Source organism: Cololabis saira, chromosome 2 (genome assembly GCF_033807715.1).
Source record: "Cololabis saira isolate AMF1-May2022 chromosome 2, fColSai1.1, whole genome shotgun sequence".
Lineage (NCBI taxonomy): Eukaryota > Metazoa > Chordata > Actinopteri > Beloniformes > Belonidae > Cololabis > Cololabis saira.
Genome location: NC_084588.1, coordinates 24,194,917 through 24,221,896, shown reverse-complemented (window position 1 = coordinate 24,221,896; position 26,980 = coordinate 24,194,917). Strand labels below are relative to the sequence as shown.

At 40.0% G+C, this 26,980-nt stretch overlaps 1 protein-coding gene across 1 annotated transcript in view; it reads right to left on the bottom strand.

The window, feature by feature from the left end:
- The window catches only part of LOC133460659 (protein diaphanous homolog 3-like), a 198,951-nt gene that overhangs the window by 109,217 nt on the left and 62,754 nt on the right, over positions 1 to 26,980 (bottom strand). The window contains exons 18-20 of the mRNA XM_061741363.1: positions 10,773 to 10,868; positions 6,178 to 6,272; positions 3,574 to 3,675 (exon numbers count right to left, since the gene is read on the bottom strand). Of these exons, the coding sequence (XP_061597347.1) occupies positions 3,574 to 3,675; positions 6,178 to 6,272; positions 10,773 to 10,868 (293 nt within the window). The remainder of the gene's footprint in view (positions 1 to 3,573; positions 3,676 to 6,177; positions 6,273 to 10,772; positions 10,869 to 26,980) is intronic.

Here is a 26,980-nt window from a genome sequence, read left to right as displayed (position 1 = left end):
TTAAAAAAGTTTGAAATATCCAATAAATTTCATTCCACTTCATGATTGTGTCCCACTTGTTGATTCTTCACAAAAAAATACAGTTTTATATCTTTATGTTTGAAGCCTGAAATGTAGCAAAAGGTCACAAAGTTCAAGGGGGGGAAAATACTTTCGCAAGGCACTGTATGTGACTATGTAAGACAAGAAAGAAGAGGGTACATGTCCTGGGCTGACTTGCCTGCTGCTTTGGAAAACGTAAAGAAGAAAAAGTGACAACAATAATCAAAATAACTAGTGTTGTCCCGATCGATCGGGTGGCCGATCGATCGGGCCCGATCACGTCATTTTCAAAAGATCGGGATCGGCCAAAAAAGTATCGGGACATACTGTTATGGCTCGGCCGGCTGGTTTCCGACTCGGCGACCCGGTAGCGCTGGGAGCGCGGAGTCGGCGCAGCGGCCAGAAGAGCCGGGCGGCTCTGCTCTGAGCCCCAGCTGCAGCTCAGAGCGGCTCCAGCAGCTCCAGGCCAGTTCGTCTTATTTGTTTGCTTATTGCTCTGTGCCTATGTTTTAACATATATTAATTATTTAATCATTTTATAATTGCATTTAACAATACAGACAGTTGATGTGTGTTTATTGTAAGATTTTGGGCAGCGCCGGCGGCTGAAGAATCGTTTGTGCTGGTGGGGAAGGAAGCGTGGCTAACAGAGAGCTAACAGCAGTTAGGCTACGCTCAGATAAACGGTCTGAAAGTTTTAAAAACAAAGAAAAGCTGTCGGAGAAAAGTGACTGTAGTGTTATGTAAATGATTATCCGTCACTCGTAAATCATCTTTTGGTCCACTTTATTGACTCGGTAACAACACAGGGATGACGGACTGCTATTTTGCAGGCTGGTGTTACGGTCTAAAGGGTCCGTGTCTGAACAACCACAATTGGTTCCTACGCTCTGCGTGACATCAGCACAACACAGTGACAGAAAACTATAACAGCCACAATGAATATCTGCTGCTATTCATTTCATGCTGTTGAGAATTCTGCACTACGGTTAAGCCAAAATGTATTTTCATTTTCTTATTGATTGTGAGTTTGACTGGAGGTCATTCAACTTTTAAACCTCGTAAGTAAACTACCTCCTTTTGAAGTGAAATTGATTTATTTTTGTTATTTTACTATTCTGAACTTTTTGTTTTAGTTTACAATTTCATGTTTCTACATTTTGTGGCACCAGAGCTGATAAGCTTTGTTTTGATCCAATGATGCAGTCAGTGAAAAAACAAAAATATGTCCATGTTGGAGAGAATGGACAATACAGTTTTTTACTTAATTTACTTTACTTTTTTTTACTTTACTTTTTTACTTAATTCTTTGCCAAAATGTATCTGATTGGGAAAAAGTATCGGAAATGTATCGGGAGCCAAAAAAAGTGATCGGATCGGGAAAAATCGGGATCGGCAGATACTCAAACTCAAGTGATCGGATCGGATCGGGAGCTAAAAAATCCTGATCGGGACAACCCTAAAAATAACACTTCATGTCTTGGTATTTTCGATGCCCGAACACAACATGGCAAAGTGGTATATTGTTCCAACTTTTTTGGCTACCCGTAAAATTCAGAATCAACTTTAAATAGACCCTCCAGGAATCCGCGATTCCGTGATCGCGAATTTTTTGCGGATTTCACGGCTGTCCGTGGATTTACAGACCTTCTGTGGATTTCAATGTCTGGTGCAGAAAAATCACTTTTACTGGGGTTAATATTGCATATGTCCGCGCTGAATATGCGAATTATGCGGGGCTCGCTTGATTTCACCGCATCATTGCCGCATTTTCGCATAAAGTTTGGAAAAAGGGGGAGTGTTGTGAGTGACATGTCGGAACGCCCGGGCGTGAAGTGCGGGACCCGCCCGGGGACCTCCGCACCCCTCGCAGAAACCGCCACCCCCCAAACAGCAGCTCTCACCCGTGGGGGTGAGAGGAAAAAGAGAGCCGTCTCCGTCCAGCCCCCCGCTTGCGCGGTGGGCGCGGCTGCCGATGGACTCAGGATCCACGCTGACCGCGTACCACCGCGCCTGCGAGGGCCGGCGGAGGGGGGCGGACGCGTGGGGTGACGGAGCTCCGGCTCGTCCCCCTCGTCGCGCCGGTGCGCCCGGCAATCACCCGAGCACTGAGCCGCGGGCTGGAGGGAGAGAGACGGCCGGCCTCCGGGCTGCGACCGCCCCTCTCCTCTCCACCTGCGCTCTCCTTTTTTTTTCTCTTACGATCTCAGATCAGACGAGACAACCCGCTGAATTTAAGAGGGAAGAGCTCAGCGCCGAATCCGCAACTTCCTGCATATTTTGCATATTTTGCAACTTTCCGCATATTCCACGAGTTCCCGCATATTCCGCAAATTCCAGCATATTCCGCAATTTCACCGCATAAAAGCACATAAAAAACCTGCACATTTAAATCGCAAAATCAAGGATTTTAGCCCGCGGAATCAAGGATTTTAGCCCGCGGAATCAAGGATTTTAGCCCGCGGAATCAAGGATTTTTGCCCGCGTTTTTCTGGAGGGTCTATTTGAAATTGTATTACTTGCGTATAAAGCCCAAAACGGCTTAGCTCTGCATTATTTGCAAGACCTGATAGTGCCTTATGTTCCTGGCAGAGCTCTCCGTTCTCAGAGTGCAGGTTTACTCGTAGTTCCTAGAGTATCCAAATGTAGATTTGGAGGGCGGCGTTCTGCTATCAGACACCATTACTATGGAACCAACTTCCAATCTGGGTTAAGGAGGCTGACACCACCTCCACCTTTAAAACTAAACTTAAAACCTTTCTGTTTAGTAAAGCCTATAGTTAGTGTGTTTAGTAAACCTCTAGCTGGTGTTGGAAAATCTCTAGGTAGTGTAAACTCTAGTGTGTTAGGGTCAGTAGTCATAGTTGCAGCTATAGAACAAGACTATAATAGTTAGTCTCAAATATAGCCTCGTGGTAGATATGCTGCTATAGGCCTATGCTGCTTTACATGTTCTCCCCGTGCTTGCGTGGGTTTTCTCCGGGTATTCCGGCTTCCTCCCACAGTCCAAAAACATGCATATTAGGTTAATTGGTGATTCTAAATTGCCCGTAGGTGTGAGTGTGAATAGTTTGTGTGTTTATATGTGGCCCTGCGATGGTGACCTGTCCAGGGTGTAACCCCTGCCTCTCACCTGAAATGAGCTGGGATAGGCTCCAGCAGACCCCCGTGACCCTAAAGGATAAAGCGGGTATAGATAATGGATGGATGGATGGAAGGCCTATGCTGCAGGGGGGCACCGACATGAGCCACTGGGCGGTGCCTCTCACCCTTCTTCTCCTCTCCTCTTCCCTTCCTCTCTTCTCCATTTCTATTTATTATAAGTATCTCATAGCCATCATTTTTGTCCATCGTCCCTGTAGTTACTTGTGCTGGCCCTCTTTTTTTCTCTTTTGTGCATGTTTGCAGGCCGGATCTTCGGGAGCTGCGTGCTGGCCTGCGGTGTGTGTGTGTGTGTGTGTGTGTGTGTGTGTGTGTGTGTGTGTGTGTGTGTGTGTGTGTGTGTGTGTGAGCGTAAGTAAGTACACTCACCACAACCCCAAACTGCTCAGGCTCTGACAAATTGGAGTACTCGTTCTTGTAGCGGGCCAGAGCATCCAGCTGCTCCTGCTCCGGTAGGTGTTTTACAAGGTTCTGCAAACAGAATAAAAGCGTGAGCGAAGAGCAGAGCAGCTGTAACGACATCATATGCCCTTCATTTCATTATTTATACTTGGGATTATGTTATAAAAAAGGTTCTCATGTTCATATTTCAATTTCTCAACTTTGTACAACACGTAATGGCTTTATAAGCCATATAACTACACCCCCATCCCCTCGCCTCTTGGGCTCCACGTTCAATGACAACACGGTTGCTGCCAGTCGAAATAGCAATATGATATTTTGTAAACTACAACATAAAGTCTTCTTTCACAAGTGTAGATTAGATCCACATGGATTACATACTGTTTTACAACTGATGGTGTTTACTGATCTTATTTTTGGTATTTAATTCTTTAAACCACACCGATTGTTGAGGTGACGTATATTCACAAGACAATAACTCAAATATAACAAATGAAGTAAATGTTTATATTCTTGCGTTTGAGTAATGAGTTCCTCACGCCTGCAGTCAAAACAAATGTTGCCGTGTCCATCACACCAGCCTTTATTGATGCACTATAATTGAATTAGCCCCAGAGACTACTAATTGCTAGTGTGTTGCAATTCAAAATTGATCAAATAAATTATTCAATATGTACCCCTGTGAGCAAGGTTTGTTTTAATTTGTTTCAGCTCAGTTCATGTACGCTGAAAGTGAAATAATCTAAAATCCACAGAAGCATTCATTAACCTCCTCAATATTTGGTGAACAAATTTCAAAACAATAAGTTATTAAAAGATGTTTTTACAAATTAGCTTTTAATAAGTTTTTCAGACAATAGCCCTAGTCATTTTCTATTTTGGTTTTTGTTCGGGCGGCCCACATGCTGCTGCGATTATATGTTTTGCAATTATCTTTTAATAGGAGCCCCTGTTGGCATTACAAATTGAAAAAAGCTAAATGTAAATAAATAAATTCATAAAATATAAATAATGACTGAGAGGGGGTCAAGAAATAATAACCCCTTAACACAAATGCAACATTGATGGACTAAAATTGATCATACAATATCTTTATGATAATAAGAATCATTCCTTGGAGCACAGTTGGAATATTCCCAAAGTCCAGTGTGTTTATGCTTTTAACTGGCCACTCCCGTAGCAGGAGGGGGAATCCTGCATCATTCACTTCCTCCTGGGTGACTGCATCTTAAACTAGATTTTTAAGACCTTTTTTAATGCCACTAGTGGGTATATTATAGACCAACCTCCCAGTAAAAGAAAAAAAAAACATATTGACACCAATTATTCAGATTCCAGGAGATTTTTTCCCACAAAGGTTAAACAGCTGAGCATAATTCTGACCCAAAACCAGAGATGAAGGTCCAACTGCTTCATTTTCAAAGTCTGGTTAGACTTTCATCAAATACCAAAACAAATATGTTATAAACAAATAGTACATTGTACTGTTACTTTTTAAAGAACTTGGCATTAAAAAACATCTCCATCTTTTGTTAAACTCCAGCAATGACAGAGTTCTATCCTTCATGCTAGGAGGAAAACAGGCAGAAACTTTTTGAAATGAAAATGACAACAAAGAAACGGGGGCCCATTCTCTGCGTGGAAACCTGGATGTTCCAGTTAAAGTGCAATCCTCCCAGCATGACCTTTTTCTGACTAATAAATCCACCAAGCAAGATCAGGAGCCACCTGCTGCAACCCTGCCTATTCTTGCAAATTTAAGAAAGATGGGTAAAAGCAAAAAAGTAGCTGTAATAACAGCCAGCAAGCATGCTACAAAAAAGAAAAAAAAGTCATCATTAAATGCCTGCTGACAGAAAGATACAAAGAGACAGGGACAGAGATGAATGGGTAGATGGACCCATCCATCTACAATGCTCAAGGGAAAATTTCCCATCATTATGCAACTGGTGCAAACTTTGCTTTGGCATTGAAAGCCACTGGCATTTACTGAGGATGCCCAGTGGAAAGAAAGTTTCGCGACAGGCATGAACGCAGTGATATCTGCGTCTGCTCTCATTACATAGGTGTTTACAGGGATTTTCCTTCCAAAGCAAATACCACCAGGGAAGGTCTTATTTCAACAAATAATGCTAAATTAATTCACTAAACTTTATACATATAATTGAGTGCCACTTGTGTCTATATCAAACTTAAAAAACAGAGCATAAAAGAAACAAGTGAAAAAAAAATCGAAAGCAGAATATCAGTGCTGCAGTTATGTGAATGGATGGTTGTAAATGCTTTGGAAAAGATGCATAAAGAAACAAAACAACAGCACAGCAGGATGAATTAACTAATCACGACAACAGGGGCAAGAACCTAACGAACTGTGTACTAGAAGGGCAGCGTTAAAAATCCAATCCCAGCCTCAGGGGAAAAGCTGCACATTGTTAGTTGAGTTAGTTTCCAATATTCTTCTCAAATCAAATTCAAGTAAGATAAGTCACTCCAGGTGGTCCAACGGAGCTATTCACTGCAAAAAGTAGCAAGATCAAAACATTTTACAACAAACTGAAAAACTTGCCCTACCTGGATCATAGGTTCAGTCAGTTGTTCCTCGTCCACCTCCACGATCATGCGACGAATTTCCTGATAAGGCATACGGAAGGAACCCAGGAAGATGGCTAGAGATACAAGAAGAACAAGAGACAACAAATGAAATGCTGTAGAACACAGAGCAAAAGGTCGTAGTATAAAAAGACAGGATTCACACATTAGTGTTTCTGTAATTTCAGAGAACTGGCCATACAAATGAATAAAAAGAAATGAGAAAAAAAAAACTGTGAAAAAGAAAGACAAGAAGGATGAGAAATGCATTTAAAAAAAGAAGAAAGACAACCTCAGTGACTGTATGTGAAGTTATGGAATGGTAAATGCAAAGGTAGGTGATCAATCTAGCTGTTGTGATTATCTATCCCAGTGTTTCCCAACCCTGGTCCTCGGGGCCCACTGTCCTGCATGTTTTAGATGTTTCCCTTCATCATCACACCTGATTCTAATTAATGGTCCTAATTAGCTTGTCATCAAGGTCTTGACACTTCTGTTGTTGACACAGCCACTTGTATCACGGTGTGCTGAAGCAGGGTAACATCTAAAACATGCAGGACAGTGTGCCCCGAGGATCAGGGTTGGGAAACACTGATCCAGCCATCCATCCATTTTCTATGCCCGCTTTATCCCTTGCAGGGTCACAGGGGTCTGCTGGAGTCTATCCCAGCCAATATCAGGTGACAGGCAGGGGGTCACCCTGGACAGGTCACCAGTCCATCGCAGGGCCACATATATACAGACAACCAGACACACTCACACCTACGGCCAATATAGAATCACCCATTAACCTACACCTTCCCCGGAGGGAACCACGCAAACACAGGGAGAACATGCAAACTCCACACAGAAAGACCCCTGCCGGGCCGGGAACCTTCTCACTGTGAGGCAAAAGTGCTAACCACCAATCCACTGTGCTGCCCTGTTGTGATTATCAAAAAAGAAAATCCAAAAATTATTGGGGTCAATGGTAGAAACAAAAACTGCATATGGAATGCGTTTGGTACAAGAAGTAAAAAAACCAATAAATAAATCTGCCTTACTTGATTACAGTAAATGCAGCAAGGGATGATTTATTCTCTTCTATCACTGTCTGATCATGTAACGCTGCTAATGTTGTTTTCTTGAGATGAACAAGAAATTGATTTCTAATTTAATGATACTCAATCCAAAAACTTCGATAGACATTACAGAAGCAGATGTTTATGTTGTTACAACGTACTTGGATCAGTGGTTTTGTCATCGCACATACAATCAATAATTAATTAGCATTACAAGCAATTGCTTTGATAGATTTATATAGAAATTCCTAAGAACGAACACATGCGAACGATCACTTAAGTCATTTAAAGAGAAACAGACAGCAGTTAAAGAACGCAAGTTTTCAGATAAAAATTAATTACAATAAAGAAAAGTTGCGTAAATTCAGCGGGAGCCTGAATACATTTAAACCCTTTTCTTTAGTTCTAAATAAAAATGGTTTGAAACATAAATCAGATTTTCACGCAGCTTCTCAAAACAGAAAGAAGGAACATATGTCTGAGTGGAACAGATGTGTGAGCTTAGTAACTGATTTGGAGGATAAACCAGACAGTGAATCCCTAAGATTCAAAGAGACGAATTCTGCTCTTCACAACACACATTGTAAGGCCAAACAGACTTTCAACAACAAAAAGAAAACGCTAACAACATCCCAAAGCTGAGTCCTGTATGGAGAAACAGACCTCCAGCTCCCTAGGAAAGGAAAAGAAGCCACAGCTAAAGTTGGGATGTAATCCCTCCAGCACAAGGTTTCATATGTTTTACTCATTTTACTCAATGAATTCATGTAGAATATTTTGTTCCATTTGTTTCACTAGTTTCTCTTAATCCAACTTGAGAATTTGCGTATAAATCTTCCATACTTTAGATCATATTTATACAGTAACGTGGGGTGAAACCCTCTTGACTTGATGGCTATTGAGTGGAATTTGAGAGCATTAAAACTTATTAGGTATATTAAAGATTTGCCTTAGGCTATCAACAAAATGAGTCCACACTGAGATGCAAATACCCATCTGATTTTATACGACATATACTGTATATAAAAGAAATTAGACGGAGGTGTGGAAATACAGAAGAGCAGTGCTGTAGTGATATGCATGGATGCGTGGAAGTGCTGTATAAAGAACCACCACAAACTAACAACCTGTGGAAACCATGAAGAGGAGCGCCGGCTGACCAGAGACCAGAGAGGAGAAGAGACATGCAGAAATTGACTTTCGCAACTTCAACCACTCCTATGTCTCCCAAGCAGCAGAATCTCTAATGAACCATTTAGACTATTGCCAGCAGAAAACATTACAAGGCAGGAAGGAAAGGCAGGATAGTGAGCCATGACAGGTGGAATATATTTGCACTGGATTTTACCAAAAAAGCAGCAAATCTAAAACTCCACATACTTATTCCTGACTTCAATCACAGTGTGTAGACTCCTTCCCTCCTGTGGTGAAATATGTAACACCCCCCACCCCTTTTTCTTCTGCATGATTTATCACTGTTACTGGGCTGATTAGTTCCATTTTCTTTTAATACATTAAACAAAGGTCACAGCTCCCCTTGATATAAGCCACGAGGTGCTCAGATCTGAGAGCGCTTAAGAGATCAGCAGGACCCTCATTAATGCCTGGTGCTTTTAAAGCGATCACTTTAAGGCCAAATATACATTTATGTGTGGGTGTATGACGCAAAGAAAAAAAAAAAGAAGCAGAAAGAGAGGGAGAAAGATAAAAGCTGGGAAGAGAAAGATCAATGTGATCATACCCCCAAGCATTTCTCCTCTATTCCATCTTTCTTCAACAGATCCTTAATGTTGTTAATTAGCACAATGTGAAGTCAAAAGTATCAGTGGCCAGGGTTCATATTAAGCGTTGTCTTCTGATAAATGCCAAAGGAACTAACAAAGCAGTAAGGCAGCACACACAAGTTTGGAGACCTGTGCTCTGGCTATGGAACTAAAACAGTGTCAATATTCACAAATGCACACAACGATTTACAAATGCACAGAACAAGATTCACAAATGCACAGGATAATTTACAAATGCACAGGACGTTTCACAGGCCCATAGAACAAGATTCACAAATGTATTTCTTATGTAGAGACAAAGGATTTCCTGATTTACAAACAGCTTATGGTCTGTGGATTTTCGCTGCATTTGTGTGTGAATTTTTGAGACTCCCCTTATTATGAGAAGTTATTTAGTTATTAATCTCAACCGCTTTAATTGTGCAACTACTTCGTTTGAACCATCAGCCATTTTTGTTGGGTTTCCCTTCTTGTTCGGACTGGATGGGTGGAGTCATGTGATAACACACACACGCTGTACACCGTCTTAAAGGGGAATGAAACTAGCCTATCAGCACACAGTCAAAAAAAGACAAAATTACGTTTATTTGCTTTTCTTATCAAAACAGAATTTACTGACATCGGAAAATTGACGTCGGTCATCGCAGCGAACGTCGGTAAATTCTCGGTTTATCACCCAGGCCTATGTCTATGTCCAGGCCTAAAAAACATAACAATTGTGGGTTGAGGCAAGTCAGGGGAGTCTCAGAATTTCCCACACAAATGCGATTAAGTCCACAGACCACAAGCCGTTTGTAAATCAGGTTACTTTTGTGTGTGCATCAGAAATACATTTGTGAGACTTAAACACCTGTGAAATGTCCTGTGCATTTGTAAATCACTCTGTGCATTTGTGAATCATGTCCTGTGCATTTGTAAATGGTCCTGTCTCCACACTCTGAGTATCTGTCAACCTCAGTGACTACAAGATGAAGTGCTCTCATAGCACAAATATTTGAAAGAGAAACCTTTCTGACAATATTAGAATAAGCAAACCATAACAATTCCAACAAATGTTAAAAATAACATCTGGATTAACTAATGGCACTAATATTTTTGTTTTGTTTTTAACCAAGGTCTCAGGCATCATTGTGTTATAATGTTTTAACAATAAGACAACAATTCATAGCCCTTTGGAAACTAAAATATGGTTAAGCAATGAAAAGGAAGCCACTGTTAAAAAGTATAAAAGTCAGTGGACAGACCTTAAGAGAACAGCATGGGTGGAAGGTGGTCCAGGATTCATAAAACAAACAGCTCTCCAAGGGGAGAATTAACACACATCCCAAAAAACCAACGGAAGGGATTTTAGCTGGATAGAAAAGGAATTTATAGGGTTTGACACTTGCTTAGAGTCTACTGAGTGTATTCAGATGTTTGGTTTTGGTTCATTGTTCCTTTGTTGCCATTTGGAAACTGTAAATGATGAAAATAAAGTATTTCTCAATTCATTTTTTAAAAGTAATATCAGCTGAAACTTTATACAGTACCTTCTGGAAATGTTGCTTGTAATTCTGTCAACAGTAATAGTAATTTAGACCCACTGTGCATAATAAACACAAAAGAAAACATACAAATGCAGTGAGTGACTTAAGTGGGATGAAAGGCAAAAGAATGACGGAAAAAATACACCCAAAGACGTGTGTAAGTGCTATTCTTGGTATGATTTTGCTCCAAGGAAACAGATACTTACACAGATTTTGTGCAATCTTCGGATCGAGCACCTTGAGCTCTTTAATTCTCTTCTTTACGGATTTCTTATCCTCCAAATCCTCCTCTTCTTTTTTGGCTGATGAAGACAGAAATTCTGGATTATAAATCAAGGACAAAATTTAGACAAATGCACCAAGTTTCTGTACTGCTGACGTTTGCATGGTGCGCACAAATTCAGATACAGGAGTACCTCTTGTTTGTCATTGTCAGGATTGAGAATAAAGAAAGGAAGAGTTTAAAAACAATTTGATGAAGGATAGTGCCAGCAGCATTTTATCTGTAAATTGAGTTGAAATACTGTAAAATACTGTAAAAACAGCTTTGGAGATACACCTTCAACATTCCTGGGGTTTTTTTTTGGTTGTTGTCTAATAATTTCACAAGTAAACATTGACAAAATTATAGAATGCTTCACAGAAAACATGGATAAAGAGATTAGGGAGAAGCACTATAATGCCATAAATGACAGTGGAACGTATTGGAGGAATGTGCACTACAATAAACCTGGCATTGCACACTCAGCAACCAGATTGCAGATGAACATAAACCTGCTTTGCTCACATGGACCCAGGTGGGTAGGATTTTGATGTTGCTACCGGTTGACAGGAGAGGAGCCATGAGATCCAGATTAAAAAACAACATTCACATTAAATAAATCAGAAAGATGACATGTTCAGACATGCACACAAAAATGAACATGCCATCTTGAAACCTTCTTGAAAACAAGAATCCATGGTTGTTTTTCATTATTTAAGACACCAGATTAAGAGAACAAAATGTGCATCCCAGGAGGTGCGCTGGGTAATTGTTTGGAGCTGTAATTATCACAAGTGTGTGTTGAGACGAGACAGGAGGACAGGGGAGAATAAAAGCAGGGAGCAGGGTAGAAGGAAAAGGGGTTAATCCACAGGAAAGGTATGCCTGCTGTTCCACACGACCTTGTTCTCCTTTCAGGGATCTTGTATCTAATTAAAAAGTGAGGAGGTATACTTGGAGCATGTCCACAAACACGCACACCTACAGCATGGCCCATCAGGCATAGAAAAAGTCAAACACGGCCACACGCTGAGCTATCCTCGGACTTACGTTGCTCCCGTGTTGGTACACTCTCCTCACAGTCTTCCCACGTGTGAGAAAGGGGAAACAGAGAAACACAAGGAGGACGATGGAAAATGTGTAGCATGGAAAGAGGAAAGAATGGAGAGAGAAAACATGTATTTTCATGAAACAGCAGCAGCATGTGAACTTTAGGATAATGCACAAAAACTTAAATAAGGAAGTGTAAAAGCTCAAAAATACAAATCAGCAGCCAACAATTTCATCAGATGACAAACAGAAATGAATTGGTGATGCCAACTTAAGTGCACAGAATCAGAAACTCGTAACATTATCTTGTGGTTTTAGTCAATAGATTTATATATGGACTTCCAAAATTGTTGGTACCGTACTTATAAATGTCAATTCCATTAATAAAAAACACAGAATATGAAGAATGAAGAAATCACACACATATTAACTTTGGGAAACATAATAACTTTTTTAAATTGTTTTTATATTTCTTATTATTAGTAACGTTGCTGTCCTAATCAAAGAAAATCCAACATTGCCAAGGATTTTTGGAAACATTTTTATAAATGTTAAATCCCAGCCAATCACACTTTTCCACTTAACAGTGCAGAGCGAACTTAAATGTTTATTTTGCTGTGACTTCTTGAAAACTTGAAATTGATTTCCAAGAGACACGAAGGACAGCAGACACTTCATCCTCCTATATGATAGAATGCCTAATGTCTACCACATTGCAGATATTTGTGTCAATATCTTCAACAATAAATTATCCGAGCTTTAGATCGCCTGTATAAATACATTTTCAGCAGAGCAGCAGCTTGCTGGAGGCAACATGAAGGCGAGTTGTTATAAGATGTAAATGAAATCAGTGCAAATGTGGGGAGCTGAAGTATTCATTGTAATCTTGAATTTGGGGTATTTAAATGAAATACAAAAAGTCAGCCTTAAAAAGCCTCCAGCCTTGTCTATGAGGATGTTCTATTGACCTACTCATAACTTAAAACCCCACAGAATCCAATTTAAGTCTGCACACATCGAGACGGGAAATTATATTCAAAAAAACAGGAGACATGCAGTATTAGAGTACTGGGCTCCTTGTTCCACCACATTATAAAGTCAACTTTATGTGAAACTGCAAGCCTACATCCATCTTTATCACATAAGAGATGGTGATAAGACACAAATCACATTACACACACACTTTTGCACGCACGCACACACCCTTTTGCACACACACACACACACACACACACACACACACACACACACACACACACACACACACACACACACACACACACACACACACACACACACACACACACACACACACACACACACACACCACCTCAGGTGTTATCTGTTAAATCAGCTAATTAGATTGCCCCCCCGTCCAACATCACCCCTCAATCTCTCTGGCTTAAAAAGGGCTCCCCTTCGGGGACGCCCGCTCATTATACATCAGCCAATTAAAATGTCCCGCAGGAGGGCGGAGGTCACCAGTTAATCAATCAGAGGGAGTGGCGATAGTTGTGCTTATCAGGCTTCGCCATCACCCAGGAAGTGGGAGAGATAAGGATGCACTTGTGAGCGCAGAGCAGCGGGGAGTCTGCATCACACAACGGGGCTGGCAGAGGAAGAAGAAAGAAAGAAAAAGCAAGGGTTACAGCAAAGGGAAGCTGCAACTGCAGTACTGAGGAATAATCAATCAGAAGAATAAGTGTATGAGACACAACACTGGGAAAATTGCCCCTCTTTAAAGGCCTGCTGTACTCTGCTGTAGCACATGAAGTTTGAGCCATCTTCACTTCCCTTTATAGAAGTCAGTCTTTCCATGAAGATAAATGTCAGCTTCATGACCAGGCTGTAGGAGAACAGATAAGTAAGAACAGAACAAAGATAAAGGACTGTTTTGTCTCTACCTCAATTGTAGCGTACCACTGGGAAAGCACATCTTGTTATTCCTATGGCAACACATTAACAGCAGAAACAATAAATAATGAACATGTTTGTGTTCCTGTCAGAAATATCCCTGTTTACACGACAAGGGAAAAGATTTATTATTTTCTTTGGAAAAGCAAAGTAATGTTTAGAGGCAGGGTCAGATGGGGATTGAGTGCTGGAATATTAAAAGAGTTATATACTTTTGTCGCTTATCGTAATTCTACTTACTGGTTTTGATCCAATCTCTGCCACAGTTTAAAGACACTTGACAAAATCTAACACTGCGCGCATACACATACACCCACACCCACACACACCATCCCAAACGGCAGCCTTTCCCACAAGGCAGTATCAGTGAATTCTGCCATCAAAGCACTAAAGGGAGTGGTGGATGAAATAAAACTGCTGTGAAAGAGCATGACTGATGCTGTACATGACAGGCAGGCCTCAGAGACAAGCAAGTAACACCTCAAATTCACCCCCTTTACACACACACACTCATGCGCGCACACACACATCGGTCATCATCCTCCTCCCCCTCCTCCTGAGCCCTTTTTTTACTCACACCACTACTTCATCTTATCAGGGTGGATTCTAATCAGAGAAAACGGCTTACTGGAACTCTGCTGCTTTTTGCGCGCACACACACTCACTCGCACGCACGCACGCACGCACGCACGCACGCACGCACGCACGCACGCACACGCACGCGCACGCACGCACGCACGCGCACACACGCACACACACGCACACACACGCACACTCCTAACCATAATGCCAAACTGACGTATATACCATGTAACTCACACCAAGTCATAGAAGGTAAAGAACACAGTAAAGAACTGACGGAAGAAGTTGTCATTGAGGGGCTTTTGGCCTCATCTCAAACCGGCTCTTTGGGTTTCCTCAGTCAAACAATGCCGTTTGATCTTGGTAAAGATAAATAAATAAAATTTTAAATGGAACCTCAGTCCCGTTTATCATCAACTTAATTAGAAATCCATTTGGCATTGGATTTGAAAGTTGAGTGTAATTCAAAACACTGTATTCAGTGTATTGCCAACCGTCATAATAGAAGGTAGCTAGTTGATCCTCAGAGAAGTACGAAGTGCAAAGTTTATCTCTGGATACTTCATCAAAGTTATATTTGACTTCTAGAACAGTATCCATGTTCTTGTTGTGATGCGTTTGGTGTACACTGAGACACTTCAGCAGACGGATAATTATATGTATCCCATTCCCAGAGGAAACTGGCTCTTGATGAATCTGGTATAAAGAGCCAAAGACGACCATGACGTCAGATCACATTATTGAATGAATGCTATAGCTCTGTCCAGATGTCAGTGGTGAGGCCACGTGTGTCTGGGTTTTGACTGGCAGTCAGCAAAGCAAATGGGTAGCTGGCCTCTTTACCGTTAATCAAGACGTAACAGAGCATAGTCATTCGTGTTCTTAAAAGAATACATTTTATTGGGCTGTTAATTTTACTAACAGACTGCTGTCACTGGCTGTGGGTTGGCCTGGGAACTTAGCCAAGAGCTGGCAGCTTGTGCTAACCCAGTGTCGGCTGAACCCAGGGGTCATTTCTAATTTGGCTAGCTAAATAAGGTTTGAAATAGGAGGTCCGACTCCAAATATTTGCTGGCAGCGCCGCAGCTTCTCTGACGTGATTGTTTTCAGGAACCTTCCAGATGGAAATCAACTTGCACCCGTGGTATATCAGGTGATGATGCTGGTGCATGATGAACCGCGAGCATTAGGTCAACCATGGGGGTCCCAGCTCTGCTCTGCTACTCCTCTTTTCAGCTCTGGCAGCACTTGTTTCGGATGTCATTACGGTAGCGACACCACAAATGAGGAGGTTTGGACAGATTTGGTAACAATGACTTTAAAGTAACATTAAGTCAAGTTAAAATTGTTAACTTTAATTGACATAAGGTGGGTGTGTTTCCCAGGACTTTAGCAACATAGCACCACACAGTACGAGGAAAATAGGAGGCTTCAGAAACACTCAGGAAACCTGTGGCTGACATCACCAAGCGGATGTTTGTCCAGTTATTAGACAACTCATGGCCTCAGGTCATTTTGATGACATCACATCTTGCCTTCACTTGCAAACAGACCATATTTTATAGACTTTTGTAATGAGAAAAAAGAAATTGTCAGCTAAAAAAAAACCAGTGCTTTTCAAGAGCTCACTCCCATTTTTTTTTTTTTTTTATCTTTGCGATTATTTATTTGTCAGATAATATGTAGGGTTTTTAAAAAGTGGTGTATTTACCTTTAAGCAAGACAATATTGTCATATCAATGTGGGAAAATATACGTCACAATTTATCACAAACATTAAAAATCTGGAGATAACGTTTCCACTGGACAAGAAAGTATAAGAAACGTAGCAACACAATTGAAATAAGCGTTTTTTTGGAATGTGATGAAAAATAAAGTTCACATGGAAATAGTTTTGTGAATTGACAAAGAGGGAGCAAATACATGCTCACTTTTATAGGGCAAAGTGGTAATCGCTGGCTAACAACAGTACTATACTGGTGGGTCCCAACCAAAACCAAGTCCCAACCAAACACAAGTGATGCTCAGCCCTGCTTAAATAAATGGCTTTAATCAAATGAAATAATGGCAGGATAATTTAACTATCCAATCAACACACAGTGGATTAACTATAAAATCTTTAGCCTCGTCTCTTTCTGCAAGGAGCAAGTAAGAAATCTTGTAACCAAGCAGCACTTAAATCAGAGGCTGGAGATTTTGTTGTGGTGACCAACAACAGCAACAAAAAAGTATGGAAATTAATGAAGAAGAAATGTTAAACTATTACATCAATAGTTTTCTAGTTTGAATGGTAGTCTACAAATATAAATGCTGCTTCAAAAATCATTAGCAAGTCAAGTTGGTTCAAAAAGTTTACAAGCTGAACAAAAGACCAAAAGCCTGTGCTTACTTATACAGCCCACTGTGTCATCCCACGTTTGTCTTTGAAGAGGCTCAAATCTTGAAGATGCCTCGTAAATTTAAAATACATAATAGAGAAACAATTGTCTGCACTGGGGGAAAAAAGCAGATAAGTGCACAGCAAGGGGAAAGTTGAGAGGTCAGAAGTCTTCAAAGGTCAATTAAATCAATGTGAAATTTCTATGAACCAATCACAGGGCTCTTGTAGTTAAAGTTAAGGAGGTTTATGTAGCAGAGTTCATTCAAGAGGCCTTGCAATCAAATGTGCTAGCACCACACATGCACCCACACACACAAACAAACATTCATGTGTCCTTGACTTCAGAGGGCATTATATTGACAATCAACTATATTAACAACTTCTATAACCCTAACCTTGACCAAAACCTCTTACACAAGCATAAACCATGACCCCAACCCTTTACCTTGAAAACTCAGCCATTATCATTATAATGACTTGATTTCCTCCCCATTCCCATAATGACACTGTAAGCAGATTTAGGTCCCCACAACATGAGCAGTACCACACACACTTACTGTATATATAATTCATATATTGTAGACAGAGATGACTGCTTGAAGCAAAATCCACTTTGAGACAGTGGGAGCTCAGAAGGGGGGGCTGTCTGCAGGAAGTGAACAAATCAACCATTCCAACACATCTGTCAACTTTACAGCCAACAGAGGGTAGAAAAAGATTCAGACATGCCGCACACTTTGACTGTTGAGCCATCGTAAGATTAGAATCCTGCCAAGACCTGTGCTTCAGTCAGTTTGACATATTGTACAAGAAAGAACGAGGCACATCAGAGAAACGTCCTCTCGTTACTTTGACCATGGAAAGCTCAACTCACCTCTCTGTCTCTGCCTTATCCACGTACACATTCAGCATGCTGCACGCTGTAGCCGTGAGAGAACGGCAAGAATGGTGGGTTTGCATGTGAAATATCCAACCCCACTGGGTGCGCAAACCCGAGTGAGAGTGAGACAGAAAGGGAGATCAGAGTAATGAAGTGAAGGAGCTGTGTTGTGAGTTAGCTAATCAAAGTGAACCATGCAGGGCCACCTCTCCCTGTGATACGGACTAGATGACCCAAGGCCATAATTAGTCTGAGACTTTCATTCTGATAGCAGCAAATTAACAGACTTCATTAAGCGTCTCTCTCCTCCCTGTGTCTGATTTACCAGGAACGCTACAGAAGTGTTCCTGCACGACCATCGACATCAGCAGCATCCCAGAATTCTGTCCTTCACAACAAAATGAATGTACCCCACAGAGAGAACGCAGGAGTATACACATTTAAAAACACAGTCGCAAATCTGGACTGGAGTTGACAACTACACAACAAAAGATTCATAATTGATTAGAGGCTTCTGTTAATCAGAGTCTAGGAGCCTGTGGGTCAGAAAGTTAGCAGTAGTTTTATTCTCAGTGGAGTAGTGCCCTCTATAGGCCTTGTGAAGATGCTCCAACGGGTTCTTAACATGAGTGTGGGGTAAAGTGTGTATTTTCTGACCGGCCTGTCATATCAGGTTTTGAAACATTGTTATCTCCATTTCATTTCACTATGACAGTACCAGTCTGATCCGAACAGTTGTTAAGCCCACCCTAACATTTCCCAAGTCATTCAATGGATCGATGACAGGCTAAATCATTTACCTCCAGAAAGTGTTTTTTTTTTTAATCCTCTCTCTCTCTCTCCTCTCTCTCTCTCCTCTCTCCTCTCTCTCTCTCTCTCTCTCCTCTCTCTCTCTCTCTCTCTCTCTCTCTCTCTCTCTCTCTCTCTCTCTCTCTCTCCTCTCTCTCTCTCTCTCTCTCTCTCTCTCTCTCTCTCTCTCTCTCTCTCTCTCTCTCTCTCTCTCTCTCTCTCTCTCTTTTCTTTCTTTCTTTCTTTCTTTCTTTCTTTCTTTCTTTCTTTCTTTCTTTCTTTCTTTCTTTCTTTCTTTCTTTCTTTCTTTCTTTCTTTCTTTCTTTCTTTCTTTCTTTCTTTCTTTCTTTCTTTCTTTCTTTCTTTCTTTCTTTCTTTCTTTCTTTCTTTCTTTCTTTCTTTCTTTCTTTCTTTCTTTCTTTCTTTCTTTCTTTCTTTCTTTCTTTCTTTCTTTCTTTCTTTCTTTCTCTCTCTTCAGTGCTCTTGGAAATTTGCCTACACCCACCCCTTCAACAGTTCCCTTAGCCTGCATACAAAGAGCTGCATGTGCACATGAAAAATCACAACAGAAAATAAAGTCGCATTGGCAAATATGTTTTTAACGAGCCCGCCCATTACTTTGGTGATATGGGAACATAAAAACATAAATTGCAAACAAATTGAAGTGCTGATGCTCGAGAAATGGACGCAGAGGGAAGGAGGAAAAAAACAAAACAGAATGAGGTTAACCATGTAGAAAAAAAAGGAAAATGGAAGCAAACGGCTAAAAGGACAAAGAGTTTTCATCTGCGGAAAGCTTCTGACATTTTCCAGCATTTCGGGACATTTTCAATAGGTGTCGGTAATTGGTCTGAAGGCCAAAGAAAAGAGCTGTACAGCCATTTTACATGATAGTACTCAATCTGTATTTCAAAACATAGTACATGAATGCAATGCAGTTGACATCGTCGGAAAAGAAATATACACATATCGGTAATGTGCATTTGTTGATCAGACATCCCTTTTCAACAGCAATGAGAAGTGCCGTTAAAGATTATACATTTGATGATCTTTCATAATGGCACACATTTTCTGTAGCCACACAAAAACTCATTATAGAACTAATGGTGCTCTTTAAAATGTCAAAGCAAAAGCACAAAGTGAGCGGGAGAAAAGGAAGGAGAAAAGAGGATCAAACCAGACGGAGACACACAGGAGATTAAATCCATTTGATCAGAGTGCTATACAGCACTGGAGAGCAGCGCTAACTGCTGAACAGCAAGAGATGGACATCCTGCTGCTCTCCTCGGATTGTCAAAGTGGTTCATGCAAACCACATTTAAAGCCTTTACAGTTATTTTAGCTCCCAATTCTGCCTCTTACGCTCACTAATCTCAACTAAATTCCAAACACCTCTCATGGCCACTTGTGCAAAACATTTGACTACAACCAAATCTAACAGAAGATATTTAACAACACAAAATTTAACTTTTTCAGACATTTTATATAAAAAGCCCACCTACCATCTTTTTTTCTGTCCTTTATCCCCACCTTCTTTGGTCCTCAATCTCTTCATAATTCGTATGACGGTGCCCATCAGCCTCCTCAACTCCTTTTTCTCTTATTGTAATTCAAAATCTTAGCAGGTTCTCCTCATAGCAGACCACAAAAGCGTTCACTGTTCTAAGAATTCGAGAAACCTATTAACCATCCTGGATATGTTAAGTGGCTCCAATTTAGATGTATTTTGAGGGTTATTGTAGTCAAGATTGACGGAGCAGAAGCGTGTATTTGAACGATCATGCATCTTTAATGTGTCACATACTTTGACAAGTCACGACCGGCTGCCAGGCTCTGGCCGTGGTCTATACCGCCGTATGGGAGCCTTCCCTAACCTAATCCAGCCATACAAGCTTAACCCATCACACACACACACACACACACACACACACACACAACCGCCATTTCCACACGTATTCCACAAAAATGCTTGCACAGACTGACAGAACCCACACAAACATGCTTTCTTCTTAGGTCATTATATTCATATGGAAATGAGCTGTCTAATTATCTTTTACAGCATGCCAGCAGTGGGAAAAGAGCTCATCTTTCTTCAACTTTCTGTGTAACAGGCTATACTGTAGTGGAGAATCTGACATACACAAGGACCACAGCTTTAATTCGATGGCAAGTTGTGTAAAAAGGATCACACTTGACCACGCTTTGTCCAACTTTGGGATTCCCAAGCCCTTTTGTTTATTCATTAAAACCATTTCTGGAGCCATTCTGCTCAACAGTACACCAACGGCACAATTTATACGCTTTTTTTCATGATCAACACACATTTAGAACAAAGATATAGTGGTTATTAAAGTCCAAATCCGCTTTTAATGTGTTATTAGCAGTACAGTATAAGAGAAAAATGACCAAACGGAGCAGTAAGAAACACATGAACATAGATTACTGCCATTTGTGCCTGACTTCAGGCACATAAAGCATTGTAATGTTTGGAAAGATGAAACAAATGTAATATCCCTTCAAATCCAGTAAACAGAGGTATGAAAATACTGACGTAAACTTGAATCAAACAAAACAAAAGGCCCACTTCAAAACCTCCATATCATCTACCACATAAATTGCTTTACAAGTGCTGCTCTGTTGCTCCATTTTCGGCCATTCAGAGCAGCAATGGCAAGCAACAGTACAGGTTTTTCTTCACCATCTCAACCAAGATATTATATTAATTATCATTTACGTTGCGTAATGGATGGTGCCTGCGCCATCCATGTTTGTTCAGGCCCTAATAGCAGGTAACAAAGTCAAAAAATAAATATCGTTAGTCAATATATGAATTGGTTATATGGGCTCAACCAAACTAGTTCAAATGCAAAATGAGCACGACCTGCGTCCCATTACATGTCAGACTGAATGATGAGACAAAGTTCTTTGTTTAAATAACAATGCAAATGGAATTATGGGAAAACTGGGATTTATTGAAGACTTTTGGAGGTTTTGTTAATTATACTTATGTTAAAAAGAGGTGTTAAGTTGTGGAGCTCAATGATCCAACACCTTTTATGTATGCAAAACAGGCTTTGATAAATTGCTTTCACTCAACATGGTTACTAAGCAGGTGCTCAGCACTTTCTTGCCACCATGCGTTCTGACTATTGTATTATTTCTAGTTGCAGGATACATCAGATTATGAGACATCACAGCTCACCCAAAGATGTCACCATCATAAACAGATTTATTGTAGAGGTTGGCTAATTCATTAGTTTCCTATAGGACAAGAAATTAGTAATGGGTGGTCTACACAAGACGACATCTATAGCTGTGATCGTTTCCAAAACAAATTTTTCACACAGCTGGATCGTCCCCAATTATTTTCAAACACACGCTTGAGAGGAAACTTTCCTTTTTTAGCGGATGTGTTGACATCGGACAACACTCTACTTTGATTTGATTATGCCCTTAAGCTCAGAGAAATCGTTTGCATAAAAGTGGATCAACCTCAAGTTTTTGACATGTTGCCTTTTTGAGGTATATATTTTTCATGAATATTTTTTCCACATTTTAGAAGTTGCGGTATTAAATTCAAGTCATTGTTGTGTCGCATCCGTTAATGTCAAATGTTTACACTTGAATGAATACAAATCATTTTTCAGACTACATGTACATGTTTTACGTCTTGACACATGAAACATCAGTGTGATTTTATAATCGTCTCAACGAGTCCGGGTAGTTGAGCAGGTTTATTCAGTTGAGGACATCGAAGCAGAGGAGTTTAAAAGACTCAAGAAAGCACAGACAGAAGAGAAAATGAGAGTGTGACCAAGTAAGAAACCAAGCAAGAGTAGATCTCAGTGTCATAAAAGTGACTTAACCTCCAAAACTACATGGGGCCCACTGAGCTAATAATTACAAAAGATGCTTTAAGATGCCTGAACTGTGGGGTGGAATGAACTGGGAGGGGACACAATGGCGAAAAAATGTAGGTTATGTGTTTTAGCTCAAACTAAGCTCGTCATTTCATGATAGTGTTAAGCACTCTTTGCATCCTTATATTAACAATTTTCCCAAAACAGAAGTTAAAGTGGAAGTCACCTCCAGAAATGCCGCAGTCCGCTTGATCAACTCCCATGGCCAAAGCGAGCACGATCCATATTGTCAACCACTCTTGATTAAATTTAAAATTCAAGAAAGCCTTTAACTGAACAAAAAGGAGTACGGTAGTTACCATGAGGATGATGAAACGTCACCATTTTTTTTTAAAGCTGTTGTGCAGAAATTGTCATATTTTAATTAACACTATAAATACTTGCAAGACATCATTTGTAGTTGTTTCTAGGTCAGATACGATTTGATTTCATGGTGGCTTTGCACTGCACACTTCCTAAACACACTGACGTCCAATAAGATACAGATAATGAATCTGAAGCCTCATTATTCACAAAACTAACATTTTCCTCACACCTGCATTCCGGGCTTCCCATCTCAGTTTTTGTGTCTCCTATATTGCAGTATTGCTACTTTGCTGTTGAGGCAGATTATTAGCACATGCTGGTATCCTGGGGAGAAATGGCAAACCTGATTCTGTGATCTTTGAGGGTTTCACTTAATTGGATGTTATTTATTAGTAGAAAAGAAGCCCTGGGAAAGGTTAGCCCCATGTTTTTGGACATTTTCCTAACACTCCACAACAAATCCATCCCTCTGCTATGTTTTGATGAGCAAAGATGTATGTAGGGGAAAAAAAGCTGGCTTATTCCAGATATCAGTTAAAATACACATGAATATTCCAAAATCCCTGTCACATGTCAAACGATGTGGAATATGAGCGATTTCACAAATGGAAAACCACAAATTATGAGAAGAAATAAAACTGTATACTGCAAAGGGCTTAAAGGGCAAATATGCATACTATAACAATATAAAGGATGAGTGTGCTCTCCTCCATATTATGAAGACAGCCATTAGAAAACAGATCATAAATTATATTACGTAAAAAAATTCAGACATAATATGAATGTCAGGTTTGTTCCATCTTTATTTCAATGTTGCAAGAAACAGAAAAAAAAAAGACCTACCACAGGTTGACTGCATAAATCTGAACAACTGCCCCAAGCAATGGCTTGTGGAAGCACCTTTTGCCTTTCTTACTGAAGTAGGTCTTTGTGAAGTCTCCATTAACTTCACACATCTTGATTTTGGGATTTTGATTTACTGTTCTTTAAAAAAATGTTTAGCTTCCCTGAAACTGGAAGGGGATCTCTCATGTATGGCTCTGTATGGGACTTGTACAGATTCTCATTGGCACTGAGGTCTGGGCTCTGACGCCACTATTCCAGTAATGGGTTCTTTTTGGGGGGGGGTTGGTTTAACCTTTGTCTCGTCAGACCATGACATATTTTCCAGCACGGTTTATAGATCCCAGAAAAGCCAAGGCTGGGATTCAATGCAACTAAACTATGCAACTATAAGTAACGGATTACAGTAGCCACCCAGAAATACATGTACCATATTCTATGGACCATTAGACGCACCGCATTATAAGACGCAATATAAATGAACGGGTACATGTTCATACATAAGGCGCACCAGGTAATAAACCGCATGATATAACATATATGAAGTAAAACAAAACTGTCTGGTGAATCGAACTTTATTCAACTCATTCACAATAACAAAATAATTTAGAATAATTTGTCTTTCACAAATCCACAAATGAAAAGTGGAGGAGGTAACATTGACCAGATGTTGGATGATGGTTGCTTGTCAGCACTACATAATTAGTGGAGCGGCTTCGTCACTTACCAAAGTCGCACTAAAACATTTTGACAGATTTTTGAGCGCAGTGTACCACATTAAATTGATTTGAGGTCAGTAAGCACAACAAAATTCATACACAAGGTGCCCCAGATTATAAGTTGCTGAGAAAATGTAAGGATTTTAAGTGTGCCTTATAGTGCGAAAAATATGGTATATCTAAATGTGAAAACCATGATATGGCTTTGAGTTTTACAACATACAATATTAAGTTTGCATGTTGTAGGCCATTACACAATATAATATATTCATCAAATGTGACTTTTCCTTTAAAAGGCAAGCACACAAATCCAAGTATATGCACAGTGAGGATAAGGGTAGTGAACAGGTTATGGTTTGAAAGGAACACCAACCTTTTGTGTCTGTTCTAGAGCAAACATGAAGGTACATCATACATGTACAAGCAAGCAGAAGTTGCAGGAAGAAAAATATGAAAAAGCAAGAGAAGAAAGGAAACAAAAAAAAACATGCAAGAGGTGAAAGAAAAAAGGATGTTTAGTAATGTTTCAAGTAAACCACATTTCAAACATAATTTTCTTTATCAAAGAGACTACAAAGAAAGCATGGGATTGAATACAGTACAATGATTTTGGCAATAAAAATAAAAATGTAATTAAAGTAACTTGTACAATTCACCTTCAGTTTACATGCCATTAAAAAAAGCAAAAAACCAACATACTTATCTAGAAAAAACAGATTTTCTTGTAATTATGGGTGTCAAATTAGCACGCCTGTTAAAAATCTGTTAAAAAATTAAATAAATGACTTTATTTTTTTTGTTGTTATGTATCAGTCTTTTGCTCTGCCACAATAATGTAATGAATTCAAAGGAAAACACCTCAAGTTGGGGGCTTTTTCTCAGCAATGTTTAGGTGCAATTAAAAAAGCGATTGATTAGATTAATTACTTACAGATCTTAATTAATTAATCGCTCAATTGTTTTTAATCGCTTGACAGCTACTTGTAATCACGATAAGAAATAAGAAAATTTCTGTCAATTCATGAAAAACGACTCAATGAACCTGCAGTAATTTCAGTCACACTGACATCTGGTGACTACCGACTCAGACATATACAAGAGCTTAGTTCCTAGGCTCTTGTATATACTAGGCCCCAGTGTGTGATCTGAGTGAAACATAAATCAAGCTGATTTCTGTAATTACCCACATAAACACCGGCGGTGTTCACGTGAAGAAAAAGGCATAGAATCCTTGATTGTTCACTGTGACTTGTGTTTCTGACAATATCTGTGAGAAATCATGTAAAAAGGTTCCATCCCACAAAAATGCCTGCACAAAACCAAAACCAAAACCCCACATGCTACATGCGCAATCAAAGTTGAACGTCGCATTTATAGTCACTTGGCTCCAAAGAAATTCAAAAGTACAACTGAATGCCACCTTCAGTTGAGTCTACTTTAAAATTATTTGATGGAGCTCGAAGAAAGACTCTCTTCTCTTGTTATGGGTTCCAATGTAAGCAAATTAAACAGGAAGCACAAAGACGGTAAAAAAAAAAGCCTTCAGATGTCAAAAGGCCAGAATATATCTCAGAGAAAGGAATCAGAGAGAGATTCTAAAATGTGCTTAATTCATAATCTCTGACTGGAACCATAAGCCAAATCTCATTTATTCACTCATTAACTTTCAACCTTCATGATCAGCCTAAAAGTTATGCAATTAAAAAAACATTTCAACAAATGGTGACATTAGTACTCTGTTTGAATAGAATGTCATATATGGGTCTGTCTAGTTTTTTTTTTTTTTTTTTGAAAACTTTCAAAAGTTCTTCCTTATCCTTTGGAGGTATTTTTTCTTTTCTTTTAAGACAGTGTTGCACATGTAGTAGGATCAATATCTCCCAACAGATTTTTCAATGGTGCCCAATATCTTTTACCTGCATTTCTTAAGGTCATTGGATCTTAGTTGTAAGAAGGACAATGCATGACATCAGCTTTGTTTGGCTAATATTCAACTTTATAAGAAATTTAATTTGTTCAATAAGCCCCTGAGCCAAACAGTTACCTTCACAAATGTCTCCATGTTTGTCCTGGTCTGTCACGTGTATCACGTGACTTCCTCAGGCCAAATCTACTGTCTTGCAGCTGATGACAGCTAGAGGTACACTTGAACAACAGGTAGGGAACCACTGCATGCACTACTACGACTAATAAAAAAAAATTCACTGAGCCTGCAAACCAGAACAGCTACTACATAAATCATGCCAGGGATGAGATTACAGATTTCCACAAAGAGATTATGCTACAAAGATGCATATGGGGTCCTAACAAATAAAACCACAACCAAAACTGGGCACAGCAATATGTTTGTATCCAGAAAACAAAATGTATATTCAATGTGGTGAACACGTTCAACCAGGTCTGAAAGCAGGGGCGAAAATCCCGGGTGGGACAGGGGGGACATGCCCCCCCCCCCCATTAGTAAAGCTGTCGCCCCCTAGAATAATTTGAGACAGAATTAATAATTTTTGAACAATGCAGTAGTATTTATTGAAAGCGCAATGTAAGCAGTGCTCATTATAATCTTGCAATAATGTGCTATACACATCTTTAAAGATTTAGTCCCCCCCCCCCCCCATTCCTAGAAATGGTTTAGTCCACACACACCAATACTCAGTAACGGAGCCTGACACCTACACACCGCAGTCGTGGTGGAAAAGGTGAGTATGCCACACAGATATAGTGACATAAGTTACAACAACACACATCCTATTTACAAATGCGCCAGGTC